This window comes from Electrophorus electricus, chromosome 2 (assembly GCF_013358815.1).
Source record: "Electrophorus electricus isolate fEleEle1 chromosome 2, fEleEle1.pri, whole genome shotgun sequence".
NCBI lineage: Eukaryota > Metazoa > Chordata > Actinopteri > Gymnotiformes > Gymnotidae > Electrophorus > Electrophorus electricus.
Window position 1 is genome coordinate 27,276,343 of NC_049536.1, and position 27,289 is coordinate 27,303,631.

A 27,289-nucleotide genomic window follows, 5' to 3' on the forward strand; every position below is an offset into this window, starting at 1 on the left:
CCTGTATGCACGCTCACCACACAAGACTCCTTTGCTGAAGAAAATGCATGTTGAAGCACATTTAAAGTTTGCTCAAGAACATTTAGACAAGCCTGTGAAATACTGGGAGAATACAGTCTGGTCAGATGAGACCAAAATGGAACTCTTTGGATGTCATAATTCACACCGTGTTTGGAGGTCAAAAGGTACTGCATATTACCCCAAAAACACCATACCAACAGTGAAGTTTGGAGGTGGGAACATCATGCTGTGGGGCTGTTTTTCAGCATACTGCACTGTCATATAATTCATATAATTGAAGGAAGGATGAATGGACAAATATACCGAGACATTCTTGATAAAAATCTGCTGCCATCTACCAGGATGATGAAGATGAAACAAGGGTGGACATTTCAGCAAGACAATGATCCCAAACACACAACCAAGAAAACTCTCAATTGGAGAGTAGGAGCCCAGTAGGAGCTTCAGGATTTGAAGAGTGTTTGTGCAGAAGAATGGGCCAAAATCACACCTGAGGAATGCATGCAACTAGTTCCTCCATACAGGAGGCATCTTAAAGCTGCCATCATCAACAAAGGTTTTTGTACGAAGTATTAAATACATTTCAGTAAGCATGTTCAATACTTTTTTCCCTGTGTCATTTCTCATTATTACACATAATTTATGGACATCTATGGTTTGATTTCTTTGCATGTGTGGATTGGATGGGTTGTTACCGACATCTGGTGTGAATTTCATGTTAACTGCACCTTTAGAAATATATTTACTTAGAAAATTGGTGACGTGTTCAATACTTATTTCACCTGCTGTACGTATGTATGTATATATAATATATATATAGACATACATACACATACACGCGCGCACACACACACACATATACTGAATTATACATAGGGGTGTCTCAGGTAGCCCTCCCCCTCCCGCGCCCCAGTTCTGATCCAGGGGAATGAATGCAGGATGGACCGTGTGTCTGAGATTTGAAGACTGGAGCAGGGACCCTCCGATGGGAGAGACGTCACAGACTTCTCAGAGTGACGTGCTCTCTGCCGCTCGGGGTCAAGAGGTCAGCTGGGCCGTATTATCTACCTATTACCTTCCCCCAGCCTCTGCTCTTTCCTCTCCCCACGTCCACTCTTTTCGTCTCTTAATTCACTCTCTTAGTCTCTCTCTGTGTCTCTCTCTCTCTCTCTCTCTCTCTCTCTCTCTCTCTCTCTTCCTTCGTTCACACACAATCTCCCTTCTTCTGCCACTGTCTTTTCTTGGACTCCTTTCTCACCGTCTCCCCCAAAATCAGTCTGGCCAGCATTTGACGTTGGAGATGCATGAGGGTTCTCTCACCCCTCCTCGTGCTGCTGAGTCTCTGTCTGAGGTCACAGAGGCAGTCTGATCCGCTGCACCGCTGGCCTGAGTGCTGAAACATCTCTGCTTCGTCCAGCTTGGTGGCAAACTGCATTACAGAGAGAGTATTAATACTGGTGACAGAGCCCAAGTTCTTCATTCCTAAAAAAGGATTTAGTTATTTTATTTATTTGACTTTGCTATTATTGTTGTTGTTGTTGTTCTTTTTGTTGTTGTTATACCAGTTAAAATTAAACTGAGGGAATACCCTGTTTTTATTTTCTTATTTTTCATACATTTTATTCATACATTTGATCATTTTATCATTTTATAGTACAGTATGGTGCAAAAATCAGTAAAAAAAATATATTATGGGTTTTGTTTGTTGTTTAGATTTATCAACATGTCAAATATGTGACTGTAGAGAGGTTAGCAGCCCAGCATTTGAACACAATCCACACTGAAAAAGGCCACCACACATTCTGGTCTCGACAGTAAGGACATCAGATTAGTCAGAGATAAAATGTGTCAGAGGCATCACAAGGGTTTTTGATTTCGGTTTGAGATCCAGATGTTCTTCTCTTCTGGTTTCGCTCAATCGAGCAGATTGAGTTTGAGATTTTATTTTCAGCACCGGTAACAAAGTTCTAAAATGCAACTACATTGAGGGTCCTGCGTTTCTTCACAACACAGATAACACTATCACAACAAGCTATCCACCTAATTAACTAAGGTACTGAAATGATGGTTGCCACTATTCATTCACTTTCTGATAAGGGCATGTTGCTGAAATAACTAGAAATTAATATTATATAAACCATGATTTTAAAAAAATTACACTGGTGAAATGTCCCTTTTCAACACATTTTTTTTTGTTTGTGGAAGAGTTTTATATACTGTGCTATTCTGCAGTAAAAAAAAAAGAAAGAAAAAAAAAGTCAAATTCACAATAGTGAAACCATAGAGCATTAATACCAAACCAGTATCATCCTGCATGCAGCTATACCTGTTTCCTGTACAGAGCATGACGTCTGCATGACATCAGTATTGCTTACTTACTGAGTAAGAGACGTCTGCAAGCAAGAACTGCACTGCAAATGTGTCGACACTAGTTGCTCACTCCAAAACAAACCTTGAAAGTCTGAACTGAAGGCAGCTGTCTCCAGCTGTGTGGCAGATGCTACCCATTATATAACTACATGGTAGAAGTACAGTTTACTGGCTTTGTTTGCAAAACAGTCATCAGTATGGTAATCAAGGGCTTGTTGAAACATGCTGTCCCAAAGCAAAAGCCCATCTTAATCCCATGTTCTACAATTAAAGAAAAATGACCACAGCTCCCTCCTTTGTCTGCAGACACATCCCCCACTGCTGTTTACTTTTTCAGTCCAAACAGCGACAAACTCCAGCCTTTTATCTATAATTTGTCAGCGGAGTGTGAATCTCTAATATCAAAGCTCTGGTTCACCAACACACACACACACACACACTCCTCAAATCCCCATCAAAAACACATTACAGGATGCAGCTGCTGTTTTAAAACGTGAATACACATCATTGTGTGCTCTGATCTTATCACACAATAACACGTTTCCACACAGGAGCTGAGAAAACAAAAAGCAACCATTGCAGTTCAAAACTGAACTATTCATTAGAACATTATTACAAATCTATGACTCCAGGGAGAAGCAGGGCCTGCCACAAACAGCTCAGCCTGTGCTTGCGCTCTCCCTCACGCATGCACATGCTTGCACTCTCTCGCGTGTACTCTCTTGCGCATGCACTCTCCCTAATGTGTGCTCTCTTTCTCTCTCCTCACATGTTTGCACTCTCTTATGTGTACTATCTCTCTCTCTCTCTCTCTCTCTCTCTCTCTCATGCTCCCTCACATGTGTGCTCTCTCTCTCTCTCTCTCTCTCATGCTCCCTCACGTGTGCTCTCTCTCTCTCTCTCTCTTGCTTTCTCTCATGGCAAAGATTCCTAAACTTTTTCTGTCTTCCTCACTCTTTCTCTCTCTGACCCTCTCTCTCTATCAAAGATACGTTGTCTGCTTACGCCTGTACCTTTTGCTACGCCAGGGTGTAAGGAAGCCATTCAGCTATAACCCCATCAGAGAAAATAGTCACAAGAAAAATACATACATGCAAATGAAGCAGATTATTATGCATACATATGTAAATATGTGAGTAGGGGATTTGTTCACTCACTCAGTCTTACTTTATGAAACATTTTATCTTTTTTTAAAGTTATGCCAAGTCCATCTTTTTCACCATGTCTTTCTTCCACATCTCTTTTATATACTTTTCTTTCTATCTCTCTCAAATTAGGCAAGAAAACAAACAGGTAAGGGGAAAAACACATTAAAATACATTATCTACCAATGAAATGATTAACAGCTATTAATCAACAAAAAAAACAGTAAAAAAAATAATTATTGGTTGTCCATTAGGCTGTGACAAGATGCTACAAATCACGCTGCCTTCATGATCAGCCCACCCCCCTCTCTTCCATGATCAGCCCACCCCCCTTTCTTCCATGATCAGCCCACCCCCCTCTCTTCCATGATCAGCCCACCCCCTCTCTTCCATGATCAGCCCACTCCCTGTTCCATTATCAGCCCACGCCCCTCTTTCATGATTAGCTCCCTCTCCTCTCTTCCATGATAAGCCCACCCCTCTCTTCCATGATCAGCCCACCCCCTTCTCTTCCATGATCAGCCCACTCCCTCTGTTCCATTATCAGCCCACTCCCCTCTTTCATGATTAGCTCCCTCTCCTCTCTTCCATGATAAGCCCACCCCCCTCTTTCATGATCAGCCCACTCTCCTCTCTTCCATGAACAGCCCACTCCCCTCTTCCATGATCAGCCCACTCTCCTCTCTTCCATGAACAGCTCACTCCCCTCTTCCATGATCAGCCCTCTCTCCTCTCTTCCATGATCAGCCCACTCCCCTCTCTTCCATGATCAGCCCACTCCCCTCTCCCAGTTATAGGGCAGCTTGTCTTTATTACTGAAATCTAGAAACTCTGCTACCGATGTTCTTATACACACACACACACACACACACACACACACCCTCTCTATCCCTCCCCTCACCTCCAGGGCCCGGTCGTAGAACTGGCAGGCGAGGAGCAGGAGTGACCGTCGTTTCTCCAGGTGCTTGACTAAGGTCTTCCAGGCCTTGCTGAGAGACTGGGCCATGGCATCATAAACCACCTCCTCTCCCTGCTTCTCCTCGGCTGTCTTATCCGCCTTCTCCAGCAGGGTCCACACACCCCCTTCATTTCTCTAGCAAAGGCGGATTCATGTTAATTTGATAAGCAAATTTGCATTAGTCACACAGCAGTGTTTGATGGCACTCAGTTACTCGTGTAACAGTCCAAAAACATCCAAACAGCATTCACCATGTTGGGTTCTGGCCAAGGTTTTCCATGTCAATGGGGAAATTAACGCACAATGCACCTTCTCCATCTTCTGGTAAACAGACACTCCTAAGCACTTGAGCGACTGGGCCCACGTGTTGGCAGCATGGTAGTGTTTGACTTTAATTAGAGCCTTAGCCTGACTTCATTAGTTAGGGTTGGGAGCTGGTCACCGAGCAGCTCTCTCGCTTGCTCGCTCGCTCTCTCTCTCTCTCTCTCTCTCTCTCTCTCTGCACATGCTGAACGTAGCATGAGGAAATGCTTCTGAAGGACATGACTGTGCATTTGAATCAATTGCACATTTGTCCACATGCTCCAAACAAGCAAAGCTGCTCTTTCTGATGGAGTACAGCACACCTGTGTATGGAATATGCAAATATGCACACTCACATTAAGGCCTAAACTCAGCATAGACACTGCACTCAAATGGAAGAGAACTACTGTATATATTATCCTAGTATTCACTACACAGTATACTATAAAAACTAATATTTCATAGCAAATTTCTTGTTACAGGTGTTAAGTGTATCAATCAAGGTCCACTAATTTCATAGCTATTCTTGTTTTAATTGGTATGTGTTCAAAACGCTACCATGCATAGATCAACCCACATTTTTAACGCAACGCTAAGCCAAAATGGTAAAACATCATGACCATAATGACGCAGTAGCTGGTCCAGAGATACTGTGGTGTAGAATCATCTGCTCACAATTGCACGGAAACCTGACATCCGTTTCTGTGATGCAACTGGAGTGAGAAAAATTGGAGCGCACAGTCTTTAACAAGGCCCTGGAGGTGGAGAGATGGCCCCACGGCCTCCCTGCAGGGAAAGCATAAACCCATATACACTGGCAACACGTAGGCAACATGTAGGGAAGGTCTAAACAGCTTTGCACAGAGGCGCTAGTGAGCAAAGGGACCGGAATGGAGATCCAGTGATGGTGGATTAGAGGTACCGCACCTTGAGTTTGGCCAGGAGTTGTTCGTGCCCTTCCAAAAGCTTCTTGGCCTCATGCTGGTTGGAGCCAATCTCGAGCAGGCCCGGACGAGCCTCTGTCAGCTGCACCTGCACGAGGTCTCCGCACTTCATTAGCAACACACACAGATGCAAGAACACACACACACACACACACACACACACACACACACACACACAAAATCAGATGACAAATCAAGGCCGTTTTTTACGCGGAGGTAGACCAAGAGAAACATCGCTCCTGTGCGCGCACCTCCCACGCCCACGTCCCTTTGTAGACAGTAAACAACTTGGGGAAACGGGTCCCCCGGAGGTGTGGAAAAAAGAATGGTACGCGAATGTCACCGCGGCGATGACAGCATGCAAGCTGGCCCTTAGTGTGACCTCAGCAGGAAAAACATCCTGATGTGAGCAAGAAGAAGATGGCCATTTGGGGCACATTGGTGGAAATGCAAGGAGCTCCACCAGCTGCCACCGTTTGTCTAAGATGCGATACCAAAATGCGGGAAAGCTGCTGCTGAGGTGCGGGCCACTGGCTGTTTAATTGTCAGCGCTGTATATTTTAAGTGCGTTGGCAGTGATCATTATGCAGGCATGTGGGCCCATTGCTAAGCACGTGCCTTTGCCTGCTGTGCACACTGGGCAAGTGCCAGAGGGGTGAAGGGCTCTGGGGAAAGAAAACGTCTCCTTTCTGCTTCTTCCATCGTCAGCGCAATGCTTGGCAGCCACAACATGAGCTAAAAGTACAAAAGATTTCCATCAGATTGGAAGAAACTTTTATCAATAATTCAGAGCTTAGATACGGCACAGCGTTTGTCATGGTGCAGGGCCTAAATATTTCACAGCTGTCGTTATCCTCCCTGTGGGAGCTGCGCTGACAAACATGAACATTAAGGAGCCGTGTCAGGCCTTGGGAGACGTTCACGTTGTGTAGCTGGATCTGCTCTTATTGGCACCTGAAATGGAAGATAGATTTATTTATTTTGCCCGACTCCCCAACCACTGATAGCTAAGGATTATGACGTCACAGATGAAACAGGAAGTTTATACTTTGAGCAGCACACGGCACAAATCAATGCTGATTGCTTCAACAAAGAGGCCGCCAGATGGATAGCTTCGGTCATTTCAGAGCTCTGTGGTAATAAGATAGCAGTCAAAATCCCTGTTAAATAATGCTTAAAAGAGCTTGATAATCTGTTTTAACATTATATAATGTATGTAATCCATTAAAAATACGAGTAAAATATCGACAGGTCACAGCAGTGTTTACTTAGAGCATAAACAATACAATAAAATAATAATATTTAGTGTGCTCTCAAAAATATGTACTAAATTCAGTGCTTAGGTACACAGATAAAAAGCTTATAAAACTTACAACCAAGAGTCCTTCCCCCAACCCCTAAGGAAAAGAACAGCTGAAAGTCAAGGTACCTTCAACACAGCTACAACAATCTGCGTGTCTCCTCCCTGCACTGCCACTGTGCTGAGCGCTGTAGTGGATGGCTGACCTCGTGGGTCACCTTCGCTGGACATTGTCCTCAGAGTCCCGCACGTCCAACAACCAGGATGGTCAAGCTGTTGCAGGCACAGAGTAATCCACGTTCCTGCTGCAATCTAGAATTTACATTCCACTGTTCCTATCACCAGTACTCTGCGGATGTCCCGGCAGGCGCTCAAACCCAAACAAAGAGTGCTCTCTGTCCCGGGGGAAGGGGGTGGAGGGGGAGAGAACTGTATTAAAGCAGCAGTGTCGTCATCAGAGGCCGAGACTCCTCCCCACACCGCGGGTCCGGTCCCGGATCATCTGTGATGGCGGCTGTGCTCCAGAACGGTGCTCGTGCAGTCCTGGGGCAGCTCCTGTGAGTGGGAAGTCTGATGCTAGCCAAGAGGAGTGAGCTAGTGGGGGCCACAGAGGTAAAAATAGACATATCCAGTGGCCTTATCATGCCGCATGGAAAGCCAGTTGACACACCCCTAGAATGGTGGCTTTGGTGCCTCTGAACTCCCTCCCCCTGCCTAATGGCTGCCTGCTACTATGGACATGCTCTGAAGTTTCCTTTTGCTTTTCACAGCTAGAGCACAGCAGACTGAAGGCTGGACTGGCCTATTTAGAGAACATTAGTATTAGACAGGGCCAATGAGTTTTAGTGGTCTTAAAAGGGCCTTTAATAAAAGAGGCTTCCATCCCAGCCACGTAGCCTACACTATCACCCATATAAGGTCTTACTAGAGTCTCCTTGCTTTGCTGAGGTTTCGGTGGACTACTACAGAGCGCAGACCTGTCTGTATACGCCTGCTTCAAACAGGTGACCAGCCACTCTGAAACTTCACGGACCAAGCCCTTATTTGGTCTGGCCAGCAGATGATTGAAAATGGTTTGGAAATCACTTTGTATGTAGAAACAGGCAGTTTTACCCATCTGCCTAGCTTTTCTCAACATCCACGCTGGGCAGAACTCCCCTTAGCAGCGTAAGATGTCCCAGTAAACCACAACACTATGGGAGGAAGGATCCCAGAGAGAGGGGCTGATGCTGAACGCTACAAGGAAAACTCACCAAAGCCTCAGCTTCCTCCGATATGCCCCAGCCAGCACCCCCACCACCCACAAGCACTTTGATGATCTCATTGGCAGAGGAGGAAAGAAAACCATGCCGTTCTGCTAAATCACACATCCTTTGATCTCGAAAAAGTGGCTATAGAGAAATCGGAGCACATGGGAAAGAAAAACCCACAAGTGTAAGATAAACACTTTTATCCCTAATAATATTAACTCTCTCACTGAGGCCAGTGAAGGTTTTCATATCAGGATGCGTCGGGTCTCTGGGGTTCTCATTTCAGTGCCCAGTGGAACTAACAGGATGAAGTAAATACAGAGAGATACGGGTGCACTTGGTCAGCACCGATGTGCCTGATGATATGAGCACATGAAATGATTTATTTATTTTTTGACACAATAAGCTATTTAAGTCTGGTGTGAAAGATATTTTATCCCCTTTTGACAGTACTTAGTGTGTGAGGCACCTTTAATTATGCAGAATTTGTTGTTCTTTTAAACCTTATTGAGAGAAATCAAATATGCACTATAACAGTCCCACTCATTTTTCTCAGTGCACCCACATCCCTGTGATTGACAGCAGAAACACTGAGATAACATAAAAACAACCTTTCCGACTGATGAATTTAATCTCCCTTCAGGATTCTTCCAAAACACTGCATTCATGGCATGCCTCCCTCCATATCCACTGGAATGCACAACCACAAACTGAACTAAAGTCAGCAGAGGAGCTGACCCCCCACCCCACCTCACCCCCCCAGTCGCTTTACAAACCCACCAGCCACAGACGTACCAGGCAGCAGCTGTGAGGGTGACAAGACAGCTGAGAAAGTTTCTGGGCTCCAGGCCTTGGAAAGCAGCTACAGCAGGGGCCATGAAGGGCGCTGTCAGATTCCAAAGGGCCCCACATAGCTTGGCCATCTGTCAGGCGTCCCTGATAAATCAGGTGGGTCCAGGATTGGCCTGTGTTAACTCAGTTATTCATAGAAACCCACACTTACACACACTTTCAGGTCGTCAGACACAGCCATCATTCCTGTCACTCTCACCATGACCAAGTTTCCAGGGTATCTACAAACATCCCAGTTAAAAATACAGCAGAATTCTTCACCCTTTATCATGTTTCATCAGAACCTCATTTAGATTAAATATTAACTACACAGCTAAATTACTGCTGCACCAGAAGCATTTTTCCGAAGATGGCCAAAGGAGAGCGATTTATTTAGCCATGGTTCTCTCCAGCAAGCAGCAAGTATGGAATCCCAACACTTCAAGAGTGGCATTTACACCATTATCAGAGACCAACTATTTTTGTCCCATTATCCAATATACTTCCAGTAGATGGCTGAGTGGCATGTTACCCAACAGCTATGGTCCCAGGGGTTATCTGTCATTGCTTTATATATAAACTACACATCTCACTCTGAAGTTACAACTTTTCCCCTTTGAAACACTGACTCATGACAACTGAGTGCCAGATGCTGCTCCACAATACACCTGCACCATGTGCACCTGTACCCCACGAGGTCTTTGGGAAACCCATGTCCTGCTGTGGAGCCCCTATCTTCTAACCCTCCCATTCTCCTTCCTCAGATGTATTATGCAGCACAACTGGTTTTTGGAGGTCTATGTGGAAGAGTTATGGTTGGAGTAGATCTGAGATTGCTGACTGAACAACTATAGCATTCTACATCAGTTCTTTCATGATCAGTACAAAAACGTGCTCAGTCTAGCTTAACGCTAATGATGGCTAACATTTAGGCCATTAATATAGTACGGTTCGTGTGGGGGGCGGAGGGAGAGTAGGAATGGTAGTACAACAGCATACTAAAGCACCCTCCCACATCTCCTTCTGCCAGACCTCATTCCTTACTATGGCTTTTTTTTATGGATTGCTCATTTATTTCCTGTGACCCAGATTTTCAGAAATTTCATACTAGTAATTAAAAATGAAAGAAACTGCCAAAAGCATTAGACAATTTTAGATTGCAAATTAAAAAACTATGAATAAATACAGATTTTATCATTTTAAGACATGCTTCAATACGCAAGCAGCAAACACACCTGACTGAAAATTATGAGATGAAACAGAGGTTCACATTTCATTTATTGAAACAATGCTCCAGACTGATCATTCTTACACAAGGCCTTTGGGACAAGGGCCTAGTTTTAATATTGGACCGTTTCATGCTGAGAGACAAAATGAAATTACTATACAATTGCCAGCATGTCCACTAGGCTTACAATTGTCTCCCATGTCTTTGTAACACACACCCACCCACTCCACTCTCACACATACACACGCCCCCGTACACCATTCTCTCGCACATACACACATTTCTAGCAAAAACTGTAATAGTACCTTTGGCAGTTTATGCCCGAATCAATGGACTTTATAGTGGATATTCATATTGGTACAGAAAGAAAAAAAAAGATGGGAAAAAAACAAACCTTTTGGTAATGCTTTATGGAAAGCAACAGAAAAAATGCAATATACATTTCTCACTGTCAATCAGGAAGTTTACCATAGGCCTAATTCTACAGCACCAAGTACGTTGGTGAGGGATAGAGACATGGTGCTTTCTTTACATTCTATGGGCGTAGTAGCACCATGAAAAGCTTGAGTCACCTGTCTAAGACAGAGAGAGGCGATGTTCATCGGGAGAGGCCAGAGTCTTTCCTTCCTTTTGCTTGCTCCAACGTGTCAGCTTAAGCGATGCAACAGGAGCCGTCTCCGGGGTGGGGGGGTGGGGGGGGGGTGGCTAAGATGGCAGACTATTAAGGCAACAGTGCAAGAGAAACTCCTGGCGAAGGGCATGAGGTGGATGTCGCACTGGGGAGCACAGAGGCTGGGTTTCTCCCGGGATCAGGGTAACCGGAGCGTACATTAACTCTCCTCGGGGCCCACCTCCAGAGCTGCTTCTTCCTCTAGATGCTCTGCCTCTTCCTGCTGCAGCCTCTTGTCCTCCGCGAGCTTCAGCTTGTCACGGATGTTCTCCGCCGAGGAGGCCATGTCTCCGGGGCTGCCAAAGAACTGCTCGCTTCTGCAAGAGGGCGTTGTGGGTAAGAAGAGGGAACTACTTCCGGTGATTCTGCTTCTCGCACTAGCTCAGACAAAATAATTTTCTGCCTCACAGTTCACAGAAACTACATGCAGTGCAATAGAGACAAGAAATTTTTTGTGCGCTTTGCTCCCAAAAAATGATGGAACTGACCACTCCCTTTTGTTATAAATATTTTTTTAAAACAGACAAACCTAGCACAAGAAATAAAAACTAAAAGATCAACAGAAGAGCAGAACGCAAAGGAAGAGTCTGTACAGACATGCAGGACACCATGGATCTTGTGATGTGACCTCTGAACTCTTACCCGTCAGGAAATATGACAGGAACAGTAAGTCTGTCCAGTAAAGATTTCCCTACAGTCTCCACCTCCTCAAACACCTCGGAGTCCAACAACTCCACCTGCTCAGAGCCCTCCCTCAGAACCTGGAGGAAGGGAGACACGGGGGCATCGGGGAAGATGAAGAGGGAGAGAGAGAGAGGGGGGTTATTGTCTGAGGCATCACAGAGCCCCTGAGAATGGTGCCAGGGACATTCAGTCTCCCTCCTAAAGCCAGAGAGCACTCAGAGCTCGGAGAGTATCAGTCATTCTCACACAACCGCTCTCACCCCACACACACACACACACACACACGCTCTCATAAAATCACACACACACACTCACAAGCTCTCTCTCTCTCAACCACCCACCCAACCACACACAGACACACACACACACGTTCTTACAAGCTCTCACCCACACACACGCTCTCATAAAATCACACACACACACACACACACACACACACACACACACACACACACACACACACACACACGCTCTCATAAAATCACACACACACACTCACAAGCTCTCTCTCTCTCAACCACCCACCCAACCACACAGACACACACACACGTTCTTACAAGCTCTCACCCACACACACGCTCTCATAAAATCACACGCACACACACACACACACACACACACTCACAAGCTCTCTCTCTCATCCACCCACACACACACACACACACACACACACAGACACACACACTCATAAGCTCTCTCTCACACACACACACACACACACACACACACACACACAAAGTTCTCACACGCACCCACGTTCACGCTCAGAAACACCACCTGCTTGCCTTCTCCATCACACCTTGGGGTTTCAGCTACATGAATACATGCTTAAGGGTCAACACCAGGCACTCAGAAACTCCAATTCCATCCAATAAGAACCAAGAGCAAGAGACATTCTGACATGCCAGCTGTCAACAGCCAAACAGCCGGGTCTGCTGGGCTACTTGATTTAGTGTCCTAGTAGTTCCAATGAAGCCAAGAATTTTAAAGTGATAATAAGTATACATAAATGGAGCTGATAACAGCAGCACTGAGAAAGAAAATGCTAAAAGCTTTCCATTGTTGTTGGTGGAAAAGAAAATGGCTCTTTCATCTCTTCACTCAGCAGTGGGGTAAAACAAGAGAACACGAGTTAACAAATGAAAAGCTGAAACCAGCGATAGATCAGTTTCACAAACAGACACACGCACTCACGCACAGACACAAACAAAGACACACACAATGCGCTCCACCCACCCTCTGGGCGGCTGCGTGGAAGGCGCTGGCCATCTCCAGGCGGTGCTGCCTCTCGTCAGCGGTGACGGTGAACTGTTTCCACACGCGGTTGAGACGAGGCAGTGTGTCACCGGAAGAGCGTGTGGTGCAGCGGAGAGACTGGCACAGCACTACCGTAGCCTGTAGCAGCTGCCTGCCATAGTCGTATGTGCTCTGAGAGCGAGAGAAGGGCGCAGTTAACCACAGCCAAACGACGCAGCAAATCAGCTGTGACTCAGAGCTCAGAGATCGGCGCAGTTAGCCACAGCCAAACCACGCAGCACATCAGCTATGACTCAGAGCTCAGAGATCGGCGCAGTTAACCACAGCCAAACCATGCAGCACATCAGCTGTGACTCAGAGCTCAGAGATCAGCGCAGTTAACCACAGCCAAACCACGCAGCACATCAGCTGTGACTCAGAGCTCAGAGATCGGCACAGTTAACCACAGCCAAACGACGCAGCAAATCAGCTGTGACTCAGAGCTCAGAGATCGGCGCAGTTAACCACAGCCAAACCACGCAGCACATCAGCTGTGACTCCGAGCTCAGAGATCGGCGCAGTTAACCACAGCAAACATCAGCTGTCTCTGTACTGTGCTTTTTGCCGAGGGCCTTCCTGTTACCTGCGCCACATCCACAAACTTCCTGTGTTTCTCCAGAAGCACTTTGGTTTCCTGCGTGTCGTCCCCGAGCCTGACGTGGGTCTTCAGCAGTGCGTCCAGCAGCTCGGTGAGCCACTCCACGGCCTGCCAGTGACAAACGACATGTTATGCACCAGCTTAAATATGTCCTGAAGCTTCTGAGATGTCTGGTGCATCCTGAATCCCACACTCAGTCTGACACTCCTCATTCACACCATTTATGGTCTATCAGAGTTATCAGATGAACTACAGCACAGTTTAGTTGAGGAACTATAGGCATAAAAAAAGGCGAAAAAAAAACGATGTACTAAGCCAGTCAGAGTTCAACAAGGCAAGTCAGAGGACCACCCACCTGAGAGGCGTCCTCCTCACACTTGAAGAGCTGAACCATCTGCAGCATCTTCAGCCGTCGTACATCCACCATGTCCTCGCACCTTTCAAAACAAACACCATGTCCTAATACTTTTAAAAACAAACACCACATCTTCAAACTTATTAAAAACAAAACACCATGTCCTCCACTTAAAAAAAACAAACAAAAAACACATCCCCACACCTTTTAGAAAAATCTTGTCCTCACAAAAAGCAAACACCACGTCCTCACACCTTTAAAAAGCAATGTTTGAAACCAACCATCTCCTTATACCTTAAAAATAAAAAAAAAAGTCCTTGATGCATTCAAAACCAAACATTATGCCCTCATACCACAAATAATGCAAGTTTCTCCTGATAGTACTAAACATTTAAAAGGGGCAATTAATCGCCAGGATTAAACTCATTGAGCCCTGAAATCCGTAAAGCTTCAAATTACTGAAATGGAAGTAATAACAGAGTGTAAATGAGGCCTGCAATCAATCAATCAAACAAACAGGACAACCAAGAGAAAACTAAAAAACTGTACGACAGACATATTTGCACACCAGTTCATGTTATAGCAGCATTTACCAAACTACCAATCAGAAAAGACCTCTCCCACTGATCTATAGTAAAAGACCTCTCCCACTGATCTATAGTAAAAGACCTCTCCCACTGATCTATAGTAAAAGACCTCTCCCACTGATCTATAGTAAAAGACCTCTCCCACTGATCTATAGTAAAAGACCTCTCCCACTGATCTATAGTAAAAGACCTCTACCACTGATCTATAGTATAGACCTCTACCACTGATCTATAGTAAAAGACCTATACAACTGATCTATAGTATAGACCTATACCACTGATCTATAGTAAAAGACCTATACAACTGATCTATAGTAAAAGACCTATACAACTGATCTAGAGTATAGACCTATACCACTGATCTATAGTAAAAACCTCTACCACTGATCTATAGTAAAAACCTCTACCACTGATCTAGAGTATAGACCTATACAACTGATCTATAGTAAAAGACCTATACAACTGATCTATAGTAAAGACCTATACCACTGATCTATAGTAAAAGACCTATACAACTGATCTAGAGTATAGACCTATACCACTGATCTATAGTAAAAACCTCTACCACTGATCTATAGTATAGACCTATACCACTGATCTATAGTAAAAACCTGTACCACTGATCTATAGTAAAAACCTGTACCACTGATCTATAGTAAAAACCTGTACCACTGATCTATAGTAAAAGACCTATACAACTGATCTATAGTAAAGACCTATACCACTGATCTATAGTAAAGATCTATACCACTGATCTATAGTAAATACCCATACCACTAATATATAGTAAACACATACACTTCTATATTATAAATCAACAATCTACACTCTTTGAACTTAACATTCATTCTATGCAGCTGTAATTATTTAAACATTTACTGATTTGAACATAAACTGGTTAAACCTCCTAGAACTTAAAAGCAAGCACTGTGCTTGCAAAACGTCTTTCATCTCTGTGTATGTCTCTGCAATTCTGGCTGCCTCAACATCTTTTACTAGTTACAATGCAGTTCTTATAAATATATGTCTTCTGTCTGGTTTAACTGAAATTGCCAACATTAATAATAAACCATCATTAGCACAAACAAATTACTGATGCTATGAATTCATTAATTTATATGATCAATTAACAAATACACATTTCATTGCACAGCCATTAAATTGGCTTCAAATCATTGACAATTACAAACACAATAATGCCCTGAAGCTCATTTCCACCGTGGTCCTCATTTACATAAACCACAAAACACAGGCAACACAACACAAAACAATTAGTGACCATCAGTATTCATTCACAGTGAGAAAGTATATGAGGTCAAAGTATCCCTTTAAATCATCTGGTACCATAGCACATTTGCTCAACTATGTGTGGATGGTTAATGTGAGCCTGCAGTGACCCTGTGCTGAGAGGAAGATGTGAACCTCTGCTTTCTCAGCTGCATGTCCTCCATGACACTGTGGATGTGGTCGATGTTCTCCTTGTTCTCGACTGGCACGTCTTTGCCATAAAACCAGGACGACTGGTTGGACATCTGGTCAAGCAGGCCCTGACCCTTCTCCCTCAGAACCTGCAGTGCTCCTTCTGAGAGACAAAGACACAGGGAAGCTTAATGAAACCGACTTTGTTATGCATTACTATTTAAGAAGCCCTGTGTACTAAAAGCGATTGAGGATGAAGATGATGGCATCCTCACCAACACTCTTCAGTTTCTCCTCAAGGTGTTTCAGCGTTTGCTGGATGGCGGCTCCATCAGCAGGGGCTACGTCCGCACAGAGCATGCCCAGAAGCCCATCCAGCTGTTGGGACAGCTGGGGAAACGATAACATTGTGGGATTAGTACACCGAGGACAGATCACCTCTGCGTTCCCAGTCCCATTCTCCCTGCGGCAGGGGGGCTGAAGGTGGATGACTGGGACAAATTACAGCTCTCCCGGGATCAGGTGTGGTAGGATCGACACAGGGCAGTGGCACCAGACAGGGCCTTTTCTTGTATGATTTACCGCCAAGCAAACAAAACTGCAAGTACCACAATCTCTAGTGAGAAGTCTAAATTGATTTCAAAGTCTCTTTCCTGCCAAATTGAAAAGCCTAAAACAATATCAAATGGCTCCTGTCCATCCCATCCGTAGCTTCAGATCAGTGATAAACAAAGCAAGCAAAATTCCAGTTCAGGAAGCCGCATTCCAGTCCAGGGAACAAGATGGCTGTCACCATCACTGCACGTTTTTGGTCCATGGGGCAGTGATAACTGAACTTGTGTTGTGCAACAGCAACTCAGGGTAAACACTACACATTTGTCATTACATTATTTTATGAGTTACTATCAAAGAATTTTTAGCCATTAGCTCACTGTAAAAATAATAATTCCGTAGCCCTGTAGCCCTGCCAACATGGATTTATCCAAGTGTAAGTGGTGGTGAAGGGAGGCATATTTTCAGGATCACACTTGCTGTGCAGCAATAAAACATGTGGAGTGTTGGACGGTTGACGCACATCTTGGGCGGTGCTGTGGAACTCGTGGGCCGACTGCAGGACGTTCTGTCTGAACTCCAACTGGCTGGCCTGCCGGTAACACACGTCGCTCAGCTGCTGCTGCAGGGTCTTCAGCTCGGCCAGGTCATCTTCGTCCCCGGCGTTCAACAACGCTGCCATCTGCTGGTTCAGCTCCACGTACACCGCAAACCACTCCTGCGTCGCGAGCAGATGCGAGACCGTCACACCACTGCGCAACGTCAACACACTCCGTCATGAACGCGTGTGGATGACAAAACATGGATTGTAGCATCAGCATATAGATTTTCACACTGACATAGCACATGACAAACCCCTCCCAGAACTGTATTGTGCATGTCAAACCTCTTGAGGCAGGCAGTCTCAGGCAAGCCATGACCATCACTGCTTAATACTATAAGTCAGTCAAAACCCCGCTAGCACAATTAGCACTTGGATCTGGCTCTGTGTTGAGTCGGTGTGGCAGGGGTTTTGTGTTGAGTCATTGTGATGCTCAGTGATGAGAGGAGGGGTTTTGTGCTGCGTGGTTGTGATGCTCAGAGATGAGGGGAGGAGTTTTGTGCTGAGTCGTTGTGGCCCTCAGAGATGAGGGGAGGGGTTTTGTGCTGAGTCGTTGTGGCGCTCAGAGATTAGGGGAGGGGTTTTGTGCTGAGTCGTTGTGGCGCTCAGAGATTAGGGGAGGAGTTTTGTGCTGAGTCGGTGTGATGCTCAGAGATGAGGGGAGGGGTTTTGAGCTGAGTCACTGTGGCACTGAGATTAGGGAAGGAGTTTTCTGCTGAGTCGGTGTGATGCTCAGAGATTAGGGGAGGGGTTTTGTGCTGAGTCAGTGTGATGCTCAGAGATGAGGGGAGGGGTTTTCTGTGAGTCGGTGTGAGGGGAGGGGTTTTGTGGATTTTGTTGCATTTTTGCTTTTTCCCCCACTTGTGCAGTTAAAATGGTCAGAGGACCATGAACCAGAGAGGCTAGTTAGCTTTCTGCTCTTCAAAACCATTCCTGAAACCTGACTGAATGGATCATGGCGGGAGTATCCTGACTCATCCTAATCGTGACTCCAGTTATTGTTCTCACTCACACAAACTGAAACAAATGAGTGACAGAGAACGACGGCGAGAACAAGAGAGTAAGAAAGGCCACGAGAACATTACAGCAATACTTGCTCACTCCGAAAATCACTTAGTTGCTCAAGTTGGTGACAAAAAAGGAGGGAATGATTTTGGTGGAGAAAAGGAACAGAAAAGAGAGAGATTAAAGAATATATAAAAGGGAAAAAACATTTTCTCTCTGAATTTGTCGGTGCCGTTTCCCGTAGTTGTGCTCGCGCACGCCATGCGAGTTTCATCCCAGCTGTGTTCATCAGATGTCATCCCTTGTGCCTCTTTCAGGAAATTGGTTGTTTAACCTCATGCAAATGTAATCTGTCCCCTTTTTGCTGTTAAAGTGTAAACACAGAACACACCCGTTCTCTGCAGAAGACTGCGAAACACGCTCAGTCTAACAGGCAAAAATCCTCATTTTCATTCATTTTATTGGGATGACGGCGTGTTCAGCAATGCGACAGCAACCATCATTCGCGCTCGTCCATCATTACTGCTTTGATGTTGCACTCTCAGTTTCAACAAATAGATGATGATCTAGAATTTAACTGCTTTCATTTGTTTTACAACAAAGTCAGGAGAAATTAATATGTACAATACCTCTGTAAATAACGCTTAGATTAAACGCTAACTTTTTGGCACCTCTGGCTGTTAAGACCCAACAAGCCCTTTGCTGTTGTTGTTTTACTGATAAAGTAAGCAGTATTTAAAATGAGGCTCTGTTCTGTAATGTCAGGCCCAGCCGTGAAAGGCAAACCTGGGGAAAGACTATTGCAAGCAAGCCTTTTCCCGAGGCTTGGCAGCAAATTCCTGTGGTTTCCAGTATAAGCCCCAGTCTCTCCCACATACGCACACACAGAGCTGTGTGTGTGCACGTGTGTGTGTGCTCTTACACTGTGCTGGCTCTCTATCTCCTCATGTTTCAGCTGCAGGGCCTGAGATGCTCGGATTGAGTCTCCAATCCCCCACTGAGTCCGGAGCTGCTCTGTACCAGGACCCTCCAGCCAGTTCACAACCTGTACACACACACACACACACACACACACACACACACACACACACACACACACACACACACACACACACACACACACACACACACACACCCCAATGACATGACTCATAATGACCATAGATTTACACAGTAACACATTTTTTATTTGTTATGACAATAATGGTACCTCAGTGGTTAAGGTACCGGTAATTGGAAGGTTGCTGGTTCAAACCCCACCAACACCACTGAGTTGCCACTGTTGGGCCCCAGAGCAAGAGCCTTAACACTCAGTTGCTCAAATTATGTTCAGTCATAATTGTAAGTCGCTTTGGACAGAAGCGTCAGCTAAATGTCATAAAAATGTAAAACAAAATGTAGTAGGTCTTCAATAGTACAGTCAAAATGAATGGTAGTAGGAACTGCACCTTTTCACCTCCTGTTCAATTTTCTTCGTGTAGTAACAGGACAACGACGTAGCTGTGCTTGGTAGCCATTTAAATTAGGTCACTCAGCTTATAGGGTGCAAATTGGACCTTAAATCCCAGTTGGTCAGAACCACCGCAATCTGAGCTTTTCCCAGCTTGTGGAGAGCGGCTGGGCTGCCGCCCATTATTAATGCCACATTTCCACTGGAGCAGAGTGCTTTGCGTTCCGCCTCCCATCCGTTTTCCATGCAGACAGGTGGCAGTCCAGCACACAGGATTATGGGAGCAAGAGCAAAAATGGAGATGGAGTGTGTGGGAGAAAAACATTTTTTAAAAGGTAATTTTCTCAACCTTATGCTAATGAGATGTGACTCTCGCCAGGCATCAGCCAATCAAATGGCTGAATGTGTTGCGGCAATCATTCTAGCCATGCAGACAAACAGTGGAATCACACTTCTTTAAAAAGACAAACACCTTCACATTTTATACAAAAACACATCCATTTTCCCGTTTTTCTGTTGGGGCACAGAGCTTTGCTAGAATGCTATATACACTTTACTCTAGACTGATAAACTGTGATTTGCTTGGCTGCAGTGTGAATGCTGTATTACTCAATATTTAAGAAAATTAATAAAAGTGGTGGTAGTGGAGCTAAAAACTACACAAATTAGAACGCTCAAAAACATACAGCGCACACACACACACACACACACACACACACACACACACACACACACACACACCAACACAGCACCACAAAAACAGAAAGAGGCATGTGCACACACTCACACGTACAGCACCACAAAAACACAACCAGAGGCGTGCGTGTGCACACACACACACACACACACACACACACACACACACACACACACACACACACAATATGGCCTAATAGTACACAAACACCCCCTCAGAGCACCAACACAGACCTTCGACAGAAAGAATTATATCAGAAAGAAATTAAGGAAAATCTGATTATCAAATGAGTGACGGGATGAGGGAGTACAATCTGTTTAGTTTTCTGCTCTGGAATGAGGGGAAAAAAAGTACAATCAATCAAATTTTCAACGACGACAGAGACCAGTTAAACGCATCCGACATAGAGCTCTGAGAATGAAACTGGATCAGCTCTGCATAAATAACCAAGTTTGTGATACATTTTCAGGGCTGAGGAGGCCAGCTTCATTGGATGCTGGCTCACGAGGCGCTCGTCCCGGGATCCTCTGTGCAGGAACCCCACCTGAGATGGGGACTGCCGGGGGTTTAATGAACGACGACTGGGGAGGTCAAGCTGCTGACTGAGGAGGCAGCAGCACATCCGTGCCCTGCAGACTGCACAGGTGCAAACACTACACAAGCTCAGCCCGCCCAGGGGCAGTAGCAAACCACTAACACACACATACAGACAAATACACAAACAGGCACATATGTGCACACAACTCACATCATGCAAAGACAGGCGCGCATCTTCATCGCTATGGCAACAGACAGTTCATTTACTCTTTTAAGTGTCTTTAAAAGTCTTTTTTAAGAGATACTGACTCATTTACCCTGAGAAGGTCAAAGCTCCAAACAGCTCACTTTCACGCTTCTTCATTCAGATTCCTGTTTGCTTTGGCTAAGTGTAGCACTCCAAATACCAGCCTAATCAAATTCCTCACTGACATTTTAATACTCCCCTCTCTAATATAATCAAAGAGATGTATCATACCTTTACTGAGCAGAGTATCACAAAATGGATAACTATGTAAAAAAATAAATAAATAAGAAAATAAATAACAACTTGAGCTTACATCTCCTGTGGTTCTAGCGGAATCGTCATGGTCTACACTCCATTAAAATGTTTGAGATCATAATCCTGAGTATTTAAAACTGCTATTTTTTAAAGTGACTGTCAAGTAAATTGATCTTCTGTGTGGTCATGATATATAGGCGCACAGCCTGAAACAGAATTTAAAATCAGAGGAGGATCATTCACCTTGTAAAGGCAAGCAACCAAACTGTAGAGAGTATTAAGTTATCAAAAGTGCTCCGACACCAGCGCAAACCACAAATATACATAAATTATCTGATTGGCAGAGGGGAAAAAAGAATACTATTATGACTGTCATGTGTGGGCTATAGAACCAAAGTGGTTGTAAAATAGGGAGTGGGACTTTCTCCTGACGCTCTGAGCCTTGAATACATACTTGCTCATGACCACACACACGCAGACCACACACACACATACAGACACGCTCAGATGAGAAGCAAACTGTTCCACAAAAACATGCAATTTAAGGACACTCACACGCAGTATGACTCAAGCTTTAGCTCCGTGTGCCGAAGGATGTCTTACACACAGCTTTATCTCCCACACCCTCGCTTACGGCTTGATTTTCAGAACATCGAAACACAGCACCCCAGAGAACGCACATCGAGAACCACAATCGCTGAGAAATTCATGCATGGCTACACCAAGTATGTACCCAAGCGTTCTCCACATCCAGTCATACAGAGTTTCAGCACAGTGTCCAGCACAATCTAGCACACAGTCCAACACAAGTGTCCACCACAGTGTCCAGCACACAGTGTCCAGCATTCTTCCTACTCAGTAACCTCACGAAGCATTTGAGAAATCAGTTGATGAGCTCTTAAACTATCTGAGGAAACATTAAAATGACATGGCCACCCATAACCACACAGACCTTCAGTCAATATTCTGACCTCTGTGACAGACTAAAGACACTCTGCCTGCGTAACAGACCACATGGTATGGATTCTACACCTCAACCTGGGGGTAGAGCTAAATGCTGAATACAGGAGAACATTCAAACTGTAGAAGAGGTGCTGGGCACAGCACCCGGGAGCCCTGGGGGTAGCGGCAGGGTGCTATAAATACGCCAGCAGGTGTGCACCCAAAGACTTTACAGTGCAGGGGGGAGGGGCTACTGCACAGCTGGAGGGAGGAGCCAACCTGTTGCACATGATCCCACTCAGCGGTTCATTAATCGGTTACAAAAAGGTTTGTAGAACCAGAGAAAAGTGCTGAAGCCCTCCAGAAAGACCAGAATTACAAATAACCAGGAGCAAAGGGGGTATTTAGCAAATATAGGGCAAACATGGAAACTCAAATATAGGGGCAATAAACCACACACAAAATAACAGCGCCCAGAGTGGAGGAGGAGAGTTCCCATCCAGTGCGTCCTGATCAGTATTACCTGCATGACCTTGGCCTGGATCTCCTCGAGCTGTGAGCGGCGGCTACGCTGCCGACACACCTCCTGGTATTTGGTGTACTGCTCACGCAGGGAGTCCAGAAGCTTCATCACCTGGGGCTGTGCCAGGAGCTCGTCGTCCATGGGTGACCAGGCAGTGACCCCTCCCACGCCCCCGCCCCCGCCCCCGCCTTCCGAGCCATTAAAACGCCTCTGCTGCAGCTCAGAGAGCAGCTCATGTCCTGGGAGAAACACACACACACAGACACAGAGAGAGAGAGAGAGAGAGAGAGAGAGAGAGAGAGAGAGAGAGAGAGAGAGAGGAGAGAGAGAGAGAGAGGAAAAGGGAGGGATTGAGAGAAAGAGAAATGAAGGAAAGCTGAGCTTTCTATGCCATAAAATAACATCATCACGAATATTTGTGAAAATGAGAAATGGAATTTGGTTAAGAATAATATCTGAATTAACTAATGGACCCATTGCCCTACATGGCAGCGAAGTGTGGGGGCAGATCACAAAATCAACAATTTGACAAATGGGACAAACATGCGACTGAGTCCTTGCATGCTGAATTTAGTAATCAGGAGTTCCCAGACACCCCACAGCCACTGCATGCAGGGCAGCATTAGACCGACAACCATTCAGCCGGGACCAAATCCTGGCTGCCAAAAGAGCAGTTTGCCAACAGTGCGAGAAAAAGTAAAGTGTGACAGCTGGATTTTCTAACAGAACACTCAAAATTCAAGGAGATTTGTGAAGATTTATTTCCAGAATTGAATGCCAAATCTCCCACATTTAACAGGCTCTCTGATATTCAGCAATGACCACACATGCCAGGGGAGCACAAGCTGCGCTGGACATTAGCAGCACAACAGACCTTCATGAAACCATGAAAGGGACAGTGAGTGATAACAGTAGGAGATACACACACACACACACACACACACACACACACACACACACACACACACACACACACACACACACACACACACACACACACACACACACACACACACACACACACACACACAGTCTCCCTTTACACACCCTACTTTATTTATTTAGCATGCTTTTTATCTTTCTCCAGCTGTAATACACACAAGAGTTTAAGCTTAGCAATTTGTTTTTAACAAACTCTCAAACTCTGTAACCCACATTTGGGGAATAAAAATGCTTCATGATATTCTCATTCTAATAAAGCACCTTGACCTGGGAGGAAGGGAGTAAAAGAGAGAGGGAAAGAGGGAGAGTGCACTCAGAAGAAAACATCTCAGCCCGAAGCCCTCCGTCCAGAAACACTCAACTCCATCTGCACTTCCAAGATGACAAGAACCACACCTGAACCCCCCCAGGAACCACGTTCAGCAACACAAGTCCAGCATGGGCCTCTCGCACTGCTCTAACGTACTACAGAGGGCTCGCGTCCTTTTTAGCATTCATGACGCCAGGCATTGGTACAGACTGGGAGTCATGTAAACAGACAATGACTCTGTTTAACAGAGAGAGAGAGAGAGAGAGGTGGGTCCGAAGACAATGCTTCCTACAGTGGCCACCCATGCGGTAAAAGATCTCTCGTACCACTCCCTGTACAACAGCCTCCAATTATACTGCACACATGGAAAAACTGCTTCTCTTTACGTCACTCTGCAGACTTCAGAAACCCTAACATGGCTAAAAAAAATTCTACCCAATTTTTTTTAAAGAATAAATAAATAAAAACTTGCCTCCGTCACTGCGTCATGGTAATTCTGATGATTCATTTATGCTCAGATGGGTGTTTGTCTTTTGTAAAGTGCTGAACACAAAGCTAATTGCTCGTTATCCTAAACATGGTTATAAACAAGTATTGCCCATTGGCCAATTCTTTCTGTTTTCTTTTAAGCATGTTTTTTCTTTTCTTTGTTTCCTATATCAGTATTTTAGTGTGCCTCTTATTTTGTCATGGTATCACGGATCAACAGGAAGTGCAAAGCCGACTGCTTACCCGTTTGGAGGACAGTTTCCGGGTCAAACGAGGGCAAGACATTGCAGTCTGGTGGCCTGGTGGAGTGAAAGAACAAAGAACACTTGTTTGGTACAGTCCAAAATACACCGAAGGCTGGGTGGGGTAAAAGAGCACTTGTTTGATACAGTCCAAAATACACCGAAGGCTGGGTGGAGTAAAAGAGCACTTGTTTGGTACAGTCCAAAAAACACCCAAGGCTGGGTGGGGTAAAAGAGCACTTGTTTGGTACAGTTCCAAAAAACACCAAAGGCTGGATGGGGTGAAAGAACACTTGCTTGGTACAGTCCAAAATACACTGAAGGATGGCTGGGGTAAAAGAGCAATTGTTTGGTACAGTCCAAAAAACACTGAAGGCTGGGTGGGGTAAAAGAACACTTGTTTGGTACAGTCCAAAAAACACCGAAGGCTGGCTGGGGTGAAAGAACCCTTGGGTTTGGTGCCGCAGAACCTGGTCGTCCTTTCCCAGAGCACACGAGTGTGGAAAACTCAGAAACTGCCTGGGTAACATTTAGAATGGAGATGGATGGACTATCCAGGTGAGGTTTAAGACTCAACCATTCTTTTGTGTGATGGAAAGGGTTCAAAATGGGTTCAATTTCAAAATGATCCTACTAGCGACACAGCTACTCACAACAGCTACCACAATGCCGGCTCACTCCAGGAAGAAACTGTGGAAACAGTGGAAATCAAGCTGCTCCGGCAGGAAAATCAGCAGGCTTTGCCAGATCATTATCTTCTAATCCTGTCTAAACTGCTTCCTAACACGTGGTTCATAATTCAAACATGTTAATCTGGCAAAACTGGCATTCAGCACAGAAAACCCTAATCCTGCATTGTGTAAACAGATAACTGGTCAATAGGGGAAGCATCTTCATTGTATTAGTGGCTCTGTGTTACAAACCACTAACAGTGGTGCAGTGCAATACGTGAGACAGGTAAAATATAGGTAAGATTTAATGAGCCTTGCTATAACACGGCTGGGGGTGGGGGGTATATCTTGTCTTCCTATGAATAAATAGTAATATATAATAAATAAATAAATAAATAAATAAATAAATAAATAAATAAATAAAATACTATACAAAACCCAGTGGGTCTTTGATATGACGATTCCACTTGAAGCCAGTCTATAATAGAGCTAAATCGCTAATCTGAGGGCCAATGACTTCATGGATATGTAATAGTTTAATAAGAAAGAGGGTGAAAAAGAGAGAGAGAGAGAGAGAGCCCCCTGGGATAAAACTGAAAAGAAGTACAGAGGTGCACATCAGTGCTCAGCGGTTTCTGTGGCAGATAATGAGATGGAACACACCTGGCCTTGTCCGGCTGGCCGGCCCTCTCGTTCTCATTAATGATGGCAAGCTCATCTAGCAGGGACGTGGACTCCTTAGTGAATTTTTCAAAAACCTGGACACAGCGCACAATTAACACACTGTGCATTTTATAACCCTTGTGAAAAGACTCGTTTGAAAATAAAAAATAAAATAAAATAATAAAAACAACAACAATAATAATAACAACAACAACAGCAGCAACATTTATATAGCACCTTTCATGCATAAAATGCCACTTAAAGTGCTTCACAACATAAAACTAAATCAATACAACAGCAAAAAGAAAACATAAATGACAGTAAACCTATAGAAAATCAGATAGTGGAGAATGATACTGTTAGAAATGTAAAAAAAATTATAAAATAGTTGTAAACTAAATATAACTGAGTAAAACTAAATATAACTAAAATGAAATAACTAGCTCTGTGAAGATCTGAATATGATTTTAGCTGCTTTGCTAAGGTATAACAGTGGGCATCTGATGAATATCTCCTGAGCTTTGGTCCACAGTGGTAAAAAGCTATTTAGATCGACCTCAAAACATCCGATGAGGAACAAGAAGTGTGATTAATTATGGTGGTGTGATCATGTATGGATTCTCTAAACATAGTTTAAGCCTTACGCTAAACCAAAATATGTTAGACCACGATCCTCAAAGTTCAGCTAAACGTGTCAGTGTATGAGTGGAGCATTTCCTCCACCGTGTGCACACAAGAGAGTGGAGCGGAGCTCGGCCTCACTGACCAGACGTTTGCTGACCCAGTCCATGTGGTCGTACTGCAGACTTCCACCGAACTCATCCGTGAGCTGGCAGGGCTCAATGTAACGCGTCAGCTTGTTAGCAGACACCAGGATCACCTGCAAAACAAGGAAACAGGCAAACGTCTGTTCAGAGATGCCAAGAACATCCGGAGGACGGACAGAGGGGTTAACGTTGGAGAAGTGTCAATACTGGTGTTAACCTGTCAGTAACAGTAACATGGTTAGTGCTAATAATGATTCCATGCTAACCTGTCAGTAAAAGTAACAAGGTTATTGGTAACAATGATTTCATGCTAACCTGTTAGTAATGGCAACACAGATATGTGTAACAATGTTACTGTTAGTAGTAACAGTGTTACCATTAGAGACAGGTTAGCATGGAAACACAATTACTGGTCACTGTGTTTCCATTATGTTGTA

The 27,289-nt window shown here is 44.7% G+C and overlaps 2 protein-coding genes across 5 annotated transcripts in view; both read right to left on the minus strand.

Annotated features, from left to right (window-relative positions):
• ccdc141 (coiled-coil domain containing 141) overlaps positions 1-7,594 on the minus strand; it is a 31,831-nt gene extending 24,237 nt beyond the window's left edge. For 2 of the 3 annotated variants that reach the window (XM_035536440.1, XM_035536433.1), the window contains exons 1-4: positions 7,171-7,594; positions 5,725-5,847; positions 4,438-4,629; positions 1,342-1,450 (exon numbers count right to left, since the gene is read on the minus strand). In XM_035536440.1, coding sequence (XP_035392333.1) covers positions 1,342-1,450; positions 4,438-4,629; positions 5,725-5,847; positions 7,171-7,272 — 526 coding nt within the window. In that variant the 5' untranslated portion in view covers positions 7,273-7,594. Of the gene's footprint in view, positions 1-1,341; positions 1,451-4,437; positions 4,630-5,724; positions 5,848-6,359; positions 6,465-7,170 lie in introns of those variants that run through there. The other variant, XM_035536438.1, reaches the window with a different exon arrangement.
• A 2,789-nt stretch (positions 7,595-10,383) lies between these two features.
• Positions 10,384-27,289, minus strand: part of sestd1 (SEC14 and spectrin domains 1) — a 30,348-nt gene continuing 13,442 nt past the window's right edge. For both annotated transcript variants that reach the window (XM_035522442.1, XM_035522447.1), the window contains 13 exons: positions 26,852-26,965; positions 26,086-26,180; positions 24,753-24,808; positions 22,769-23,007; positions 19,040-19,162; positions 17,035-17,229; positions 16,235-16,349; positions 15,963-16,122; positions 13,954-14,035; positions 13,584-13,706; positions 12,941-13,132; positions 11,663-11,781; positions 10,384-11,337 (listed from right to left, as the gene is read on the minus strand). In XM_035522442.1, coding sequence (XP_035378335.1) covers positions 11,181-11,337; positions 11,663-11,781; positions 12,941-13,132; positions 13,584-13,706; positions 13,954-14,035; positions 15,963-16,122; positions 16,235-16,349; positions 17,035-17,229; positions 19,040-19,162; positions 22,769-23,007; positions 24,753-24,808; positions 26,086-26,180; positions 26,852-26,965 — 1,770 coding nt within the window. In that variant the 3' untranslated portion in view covers positions 10,384-11,180. The remainder of the gene's footprint in view (positions 11,338-11,662; positions 11,782-12,940; positions 13,133-13,583; positions 13,707-13,953; positions 14,036-15,962; positions 16,123-16,234; positions 16,350-17,034; positions 17,230-19,039; positions 19,163-22,768; positions 23,008-24,752; positions 24,809-26,085; positions 26,181-26,851; positions 26,966-27,289) is intronic.